The 8,570-nt window shown below is 38.5% G+C and overlaps 1 protein-coding gene and 1 non-coding gene across 2 annotated transcripts; both read left to right on the plus strand.

Moving 5' to 3' along the window:
• Positions 1 to 2,858: 2,858 nt before the first annotated feature.
• LOC122059354 (putative disease resistance protein RGA3) lies at positions 2,859 to 6,968 on the plus strand. The gene is made up of 3 exons (XM_042622089.1): positions 2,859 to 3,293; positions 3,447 to 6,593; positions 6,682 to 6,968. The coding sequence occupies exons 1-2, from the start codon at positions 2,970 to 2,972 to the stop codon at positions 6,462 to 6,464; spliced, it is 3,342 nt and encodes a 1,113-aa protein (XP_042478023.1). The 5' UTR covers positions 2,859 to 2,969; the 3' UTR covers positions 6,465 to 6,593; positions 6,682 to 6,968.
• Positions 6,969 to 7,043: 75 nt separating this feature from the next.
• LOC122060355 lies at positions 7,044 to 7,150 on the plus strand. The gene has a single exon (XR_006134374.1). It is a non-coding gene; the product is annotated as a small nucleolar RNA R71 (small nucleolar RNA).
• Positions 7,151 to 8,570: the final 1,420 nt, after the last annotated feature.

An 8,570-nucleotide genomic window follows, 5' to 3' on the forward strand; every position in this document is an offset into this window, starting at 1 on the left:
GAGGAGCTTCATTTGGAAGATACTTGAATCTCAGGTTGGCAGAGGCATGGAGTACTTGTATTGGGTTTGCCCCTTATTATTTTTGCTCAACCAATTGAAAAAATTGAGCTCATTATTACTCCGTTTTTTAGGCGATCCAGATTTGATTTTCCAGCGCTATTTGTCTTTTGCTTGTTTTATTTGTTTTTTCGGGGCCTAATGCCTTATTGCCTTTTGGTGGCATCTATGCCTTGTATATTCCTTCTTTCTTTTCTTTTCTGTTTTTTGGGTCAAATATTAGGCAAAGAGAATGCTACCCACTTGAAAAGCCACAACGCCAATATGTAGACCAATGGGAGGCCACTTGGAGGCATCTTGTAGATTTGTAAACAAATCAAATACGAATCGAATATGGGTTGGATGTGATTAGATCTGACTATTCCTTGACCAGATACATATACTCGTAAATGGATACGGATGCAAATTGGATTCAGATTTTCAACTAACCGTTTACATCACTGACTTGTGTAATCTGGATCTTCCTCTCCCCCCCTCCCCTCCAAAAAAAAAAAAAAAAAAGGGATATGATTTTCTCTCAATCCATGCCTCAATTGTCTTCAGTTTTTTTCACATTCTTTAGAACCTGTCGAAACTTTAAGGACCCTCAAGACCATTAATTAGTTAATATTTTTTTATAGTTGATTATCTATTCGGATCGGATAATCATTTTCCAGATTATCCGAATTCAAACTAGATACTCTATAATCGGATATGAATACCCTCAAACGGATTCATCAAATTCGAATTTTTGACTATTCATTTGCATTTCTTGATCTTCAGTGTATTAGATGGGGGCAGTGAGTCTTTTCTTGTCCGCCTATGTCTAGGCTAGATAGCTTTCCTTTTCTCTATTAGTAACAGGTTCTTCATCCTTGCGTTGATTTTATGGGGCAAGTATTTGGCTCAGGCATGGGACACTCAGAATGGTCCCTTTTTAAGCACATATTTTTCATTGACTCCTTCATCTTGGCCACTGGGTTGGCCTTAAAGCCTAAACCCGCCCAATGCTGAAGATTTGAGCCAGTGTACATCTTTAGGCATAAGTCAAAATTGTGGGCTTAAGGCACAAACTGTTCACTGAATGATTTTTCACTATCAATGCTGATCATAAGATCCCTCACTGTTTCAAACAAATTAGCTTGAACCTAAGAAACTAAATGCTTTTAGTGATTGATATATATATATATATATATATATATAGATAGATAGAGAGAGAGAGAGCCGTAAATTTGGGAGTCTTAAGTTTGATTCCCACTAGGCATACCTTGGGCCACTCACACGGGGGTGTTTAGTAATCTTCACTGTTTTCAGTGAAAGTTGAATGGTTCTTATTCAACCCCAGTATGATCTGGTCCATACGGTTGTGGGATCAATATAGATCCGCGGGACTAATCAGGGCGAAGGCCTGGATAATCATCGTTAGCAAAAACAAAAGAGAGAAATTTCTTTCCTTCTTTTGAATATGACACATAGAGATGGGACAAAACTTGGTCTCATCAACTATTCCTTTCCTCTTATCAAAGAACATATACAGACAAAGAGAATAATAGGATCATACCACATGTGATTATTTTTTCTTTTCTATAGAGAGAACTTGGGTCTTAGCAAATTTTTTTCTCATCCTTTGAATATGGCACGCAGAGATGGAGAAAGTTTGAGTCCCATCAACGGTTTTCCTCTTCCCAAGATACATATACACACAGGAAAAAATATATAAGATCATACCAAACTTGGTCATAGCAATTTGCCTATTCAGACAATTTGAATCTCACCAATTTTTTCCCATCCTTTGAATATGGCACATAGCGAGGGACAAATCTTGGGTCCATCAATTATTTCTTCCCTTTTCTTATCAGGGTACTTACATACACAAACATGGATCATAACAATTTTAAGAGAAAAGCAATTGGTGATGGTCCTAAAATAAAACACAGTAGGGAACTTCATTTATGGTGGGAGGGACATTTTTTTTTTTTTTTAAATTATTATTATTTTTTTTTTTAATGAGGAATCTCTAGAACTTGTCCAGTTTTACGATTCAAGTCCATGGGTAAAAAATTCAATCAGTGAGAGAAATCTCGGATGGTTTGTTAAACACGCAAAACTTGGACTCATGCTAAGAGACTCAACATTGATGCTTTTTCAGAAATGATTATCACAATGGGGGATTATGGTTGATTATTCTCGACTCCTCCATAGATAAGTCAGCATTGTGTTTGTTTGAGAAAATGACTTTTAATTCCATTCTGGTAGGCGAGGCAATGGCTGGTAGTGGCCGTTGAAAGTGGATTACTTCAAGCTTCTCTATCTTGAATGACTTCCAATTGAGCTGATTGGAGAGCATGTATCTTGAAAGTGGACTACTTCAAGCTTCTCTATCTTGAATGACTTCCAATTGAACTGATTGGAGAGCATGTATCTACATGGCCGATCCCAATTAGTTAGGATAAAGCTATGTTATTGTAGCCTAGCCTCCTCTAATGCTCCCTTTTCTCTCTCTCCTATATTCATATTCAGTTTACAAATATCCACATTCGAATACATCAGATCCATATCTGATCCATTTACATCTTTAACTAAAATGATCTCTCTACCCCTGAAATGATTCATAACCACTCATTGGGTGTTCTCTACTGGTGGAGCCTACACTTCAGACTACAGACACTTTCCCTAAAATAAATCTTTCTCTCTCTTTCTCTTTCTCTCTCTTTCTCTTTCTCTCTCCTTCATCTTCGTATGCGATTACCTTTCTGCCCCTTGTGTAAACCGTTCGTTACTCAGTCTCATTCTTGGCTTCTTGCCCTGCCTATGTCTCTTCCTAGAGGGCTCCTTGTTAGAAACCTCTCCCATAAAACTTGATTCATTCATAGCTCGCACGTTGAAGAGCGTTCGTCGGCTCTGTCTCTTTGTTTTACATTTTTTTGAAGAAGATGTCAGCTGTGAGACAGCTTTTCGGAGGGTCCTTCCTCTCGGCCTTCCTTCAGGTGGCTTTCGACAGGTTTGCCTCTCCTGAGTTGCAGGAATTCTTAGTCCAATGGAAAATCGATTTAGATGAAGTGGAGTCACTGAAGCGGACGTCAGCCATGATTCAGGCCTTATCTGATGAAGCCGAAATGAAGCAATTCACTAATGGTGCTGTGAAACTGTGGCTGGACTACCTACAACAACTCCTTTATGATGCAGAAGACATACTGGATGAGTATGCCACTGAACTTCTACGCCTGAAATTGGAATCAGCTCACCAAACCCAACAGGTATGCAACCCTGTTTCTCACTCCAAGTGTTAATTTCTTCTTGTTTGAACTCCAGCATAGAATCGATCTCCCGTTAAGGGCATCAATGAAAATTTAAAAAAAAAAAAAAAAAGGCATTGGGCCTAAGCTTTATAACATCTTTGAATGCTGCAGGGCATTAAACGGAATGAATTAGAAGGAAGGGATATCGGCGAGAGTTTACAAAGAATGAAATTCGAATCTGAATATCAGACCCACCCTCTCCAAACCCAACAGGTACGCAACCCTGTTCCTCTCACTCCAGGTGAAAGTAGTATGTCATCTTTGTTGGAGTCTGTTACAGAGTCTGAGATTGAGGGTATCAATGAGAAGTTTGGATCAAAGGTAAGGTATATCAATGAAAGGTTAAAAATTGTAGCCCAAGAAGGTGTTACTCTAGGTTTGAACTCAAGCATCTCAAAACAGAGGATATTCAGTCAAAGGCCACCGACAAGTTCTTTGGTGATTAGTTCTAAAGTTTTTGGCAGAGAGGATGAAATGTGGAAGATTGTTAAATGGTTGCTATCAGACAAAAATCCAAGTCTCGGTGGCAATGACAATAATTTCTCGGTGTTGCCCATAGTCGGCATGGGTGGAGTTGGGAAGACGACCCTTGCTCAACTTGTCTACAACGATGAGAGAGTTGAAAAGTATTTTGGTTTGAAAGCTTGGGTTTGTGTATCGGAAGACTTTGATGTGGTGAGGTTAACAAAAGAAATTCTTGAGTCAGCCACTGGGTCATCCCCTCCTTCTAATTCACTAGACCTGCTACAAATGAAACTTAAAAAAACATTGAGTAAGAAACGATTCTTATTAGTTTTGGATGACATGTGGAACGAGAACTACGAGAGATGGGATGCTTTGAGCACTGTTTTTGCATTCGGTAAACGCGGAAGCAAGATATTGATTACAACACGGAACAAAGGAGTTGCATCAATCGTGCGCACTGTTCCAAACGATCATTGTATTAAAGGTCTGTCAGATGAAGCTTGTTTTGCATTAATTAGAAGGCACGCTTTCATGGATGAAAATCCATTTGATGCAAATCGAAAGTTGGAAGTATTTGGAGAAGAAATTGTGAAGAAATGTAAGGGTTTACCTTTGGCTATAAAGACACTTGCTGGCCTCTTACGAGATAAAAGGGAGAATTATGAGTGGGAAGACATTTTGGAGAATGAAATATGGGATTTCAAAGAGAGTGAGATCCTTCCATCGCTCATGTTGAGTTACCATCATCTTCCACCACATCTAAAGAGATGTTTCGCATACTGTGCTCTGTTTCCCAAAGACTATGAATTTACCAAGATTGATTTAGTTGTCTTGTGGATGGCAGAAGGTCTTGTTCAACCAAAAGGAAGGAAAAGGTTGGAAGATATAGCAGCTGGGTATTTTGATGAACTAGTTATGAGGTCATTCTTTGAGTTATCCAATCGTCGTCATCCTTTGGCAGGCCCGTTGCTTATTGAGTTATCAAAGGAAATTCATAGCAGATCATTATTTGAGTCATCCAGTAACACAGGATCAGGATTTGTGATGCATGATCTGATCCATGATTTAGCACAATTTGTTTCGGGTGGAATATATTGTAGGATAGAGAATGATAAGCCATGCCAACTTCTTACGACGACCCGTCACTTGTCCTACGTTATGGACAACTATAGTATTGAGGCACCAAAATCCGAGGCCATGATAAGCTTACGCACCCTGCTAACTATAAATGATATTGTAGGTAGTCCCAGGTACTTTTTTCCCACCACACAATTACAATTGCAGTTCCAATTCATACGAGTGCTACGTTTCAGAAACTGTTTCAACTGTGAGTTGCCTGATTCCGTTGGCAGATTGAAACATTTAAGGTATCTTGATCTCTCATTTTCTGATATTGGGAGGTTACCGGACTCAATTGGAAGTCTTTACAATCTACAATCATTGGTCCTTATTGGCTGTGGGAGGCTTAGAGAGTTGCCTGCAGATATGGGTAACCTTATAAATCTTCGACATCTTGTTCTCCCTGCACATTGGGGTTTCAATAAAATTTCATTCGTAGTGGGTAATTTGCCCTGTCTTCAATTGTTGACCACATTTGACGCAGGGTTAAAAAAGAAGGTGTACCAACTCTGTGGGACCTCGAACATTTCATATTTGGAAAATGTGGGCAATAATGGAACAGAAACCATGGTGGTCAAGTTTCACCCTCTTAGGCTACGGATTCACAACATCACATCTCTCCGAATACTTCAAATATCAAACAGTGAGAATCTGAGGTCACTACCCAAGGAGCTATACGCTCTAACATCTCTCCGAGTTCTTCGAATTTCAAAGTGTGAGAATTTAGAATCATTACCCAAAGAGCTACACACTCTAACGTCTCTCAGAAGATTCGTAATCGGAAGTTGCCCTACTCTTGTGTCCTTCCAAGAAACAAGGTTACCCACTGCGCTTCAAGAATTGAAGATCTTCGATTGCGAGAATCTGAAGTCACTACCCAAGAATCTACACACACTAACATCTCTCCAAGAATTTGTAATCGAAAGTTGCCCTGCTCTTGTATCATTCAAGGAAACTAGGTTACCCACTGTGCTTGAAGAATTAGTGATCATCGATTGTAAGAATCTGGATTCCCTACCTATGGGACTACTGCACAATCTCACATCCCTCCAAAGATTAGAAATTAAAGACTGCCCTTCTCTTGAGTCCTTTCCAGACATGGGTTTACCCATTGTGCTTATGGAGGTATTGATTCTGAAGTGTGGGAAGTTGAATACCTTGCCTAAGGGGCTGCACAAACTCATAAATCTTAACCAACTGGAGATTGTAGAATGTTCTTTTCTTATGGAGTGCAAGAATCTTGAACCTCTACATGCCTCGGGCCTTCATAATCTCACCTCTCTTTCATATCTCACCATTGGTGGATGTCCTTCTCTTGAGTCCATTCCAAATGGATTGCTTCCCACAAACCTTAGGGATTTTTGTATCGTGGACTGCCCAGTTCTTGAATCCCTACGTGATGGACTCTCTGCCCTAACCTCTCTTAAACGTTTGGAGATCCAGAATTGTCCATTGCTAACACAACAATGCCAAAAGAAGGAAGGAGAAGAGTGGTCCAAGATTGCCGAAATTCTTATGGTAATGATAGATTACGTATGGCAATGATGCCTAACCACCACTTTTGGGCCTTCCCTCTCATAATAAACCCATGGATGGAGTACTACAGACAGATGGTGCTTATGATGCGAAAAACACAATAAAAGCGGATATGCATTGGAGACAGTAGTGATTGAGGTATTTCTTCTATAATTAAATAAATGTTTGATTTCTATCTTTGCTTTATTTATGCCACATACGAATTTAATCTAATTTATATTTGTAGGATAATGATGAGATGTGAAGAGCATGAGTACTTGACCCAGCAGACACACATGACCGATTATTATTGTTATAATGGGAATTTCTCTTAGATGGAATGCTTCTCTTTGAAAATGCTCAAGAATTGCCACAAAGTGTCATGGCAATTGCATGGAACTTTTCAGCTAAATAAGGCAGCTAAAAAGTGCTCTTTTTTTCTTTCTGTCATCTATTCCATCGTCTTTTGTAGCTTCCTAATAAATTCTTATCTCTGTTCTATAATGGATTCGTTGATATGAGTGACATTGTATTGATATTGAATCAGAACTTTCTGAAATAAAGGCTATTACAAGTANATAAATTATTTGACATAAATGCCATAGGTCTAGGCCATGGTGAGGGCATTCTTGGAGTAGATCCTTAAATCTCTCCATAAGTTTGGAAAATGACTCACTAAGCTTTTGCCTAAACTGAAGGATATCACTTCTAAGCTTATTGATCTTGTGAGTTGGGAAAAACTTCTTAAGGAAGACAACTGTGAACTGTTCCCATGAGGTTATGGAATTTGTGAGCAACCCATACAACCACTTCTTAGCTTGGTCTTTCAATGCAAAAGTGATAAACCTAAGCTTAATAGCATCATCAGAAAGCTGTTAGATCTTAATTAGAACACATACCTCTTCAAATTCCCTTAGAAATAGGTATGCATCCTCAGAGGTCAACCCATGGAAGTGGGGCAACATAGTGATGTATTGAGATTTGAATTCAAAATTATTGCCCTGGGCTTGTGGTAGAACTATGCAAGAAGGTTGGACTATTCTAGCAGGGTAGAACCTATCTTTCAGAGATTTAGGTGAAGGGTTTTGCTGTTGATCTCCCATAATGAAGGGTTTTAAAGAGAGCAAACATATAGGGTCACTACTTGTTGGATCTCTTCTTTCTAACCGATTCTTAGTATTACGTACCCACCTAACACTCATGCAACAGAAAACTACCCGCAACTAAAGTAAGACAAGCACAAAAGAATAGATAGCAAAACTTTTTTTTTAAAGATTTTTTTTTTATTTTTTTGATTTTTTTTTATTTTTTTTTGATTTTTTTTTTGATTTTTTATTTTTTTTGGCTTTTTGGGAGCTTACCGGCAGGGATCCAGGGTTGCTCAGGTCAATTCCTGAGGTACTGCTATAGGGGGAAACCTGTCTTTATCATACTGTGAGGCATGACGACCTCCACCGATACAACTATTATTACAAGTTGTTCTTCTCAGGAATTCAACAAAAGAAAAGGAAAAACAAAACAAAGCAAACAAAACACTTCGATTTACCAAAAAAAAACGAAAAATAACATGGAACTGTCACCCCGGCAACGGCGCTAAAACTTGTTTGAGATTTAAAATGTAACCGCAAGCGTACGGATCAGTGCAGCTACGGGTCGAACACAGGGAGAGCAGCCACTTTATTTTTTTATTTCTTTTAATAATGCGAAAGTGAACTGATTAATGTTTGTGATCTAATTCTAATTACCGTCCTAAACATATGTATCTAAAATAACGTCCTAACCATTCGTCATCTAAGAATTTAAAGACGCAAGCCACGCAATTAAAATTAAGTAAATAAATAACTGATAATAAATAACCCACGCAATTAAAAAAAAATAATAAATAAATAAAGGAAAAAAATGTTGAAATAAAAATAAAATAAAAGAAAGGGGATAAAGCTAGAGAGAGACTCACAAGTAGGTTTCTCTACTTAGCCCGAGGGATGCATCATAATATGAGCTTCCCTACTTGACCAGAGAGTCACTCTTACAAGGGTTACTCTACTTGACTTAGGGAAAGGGAGACAATTAAAATAAAAGCAATAAATTGATAGTTCTATGGCTAGAAGGGGCAAAACCAACACATACACTAGCCAT

Source organism: Macadamia integrifolia, chromosome 13 (assembly GCF_013358625.1).
Source record: "Macadamia integrifolia cultivar HAES 741 chromosome 13, SCU_Mint_v3, whole genome shotgun sequence".
NCBI lineage: Eukaryota > Viridiplantae > Streptophyta > Magnoliopsida > Proteales > Proteaceae > Macadamia > Macadamia integrifolia.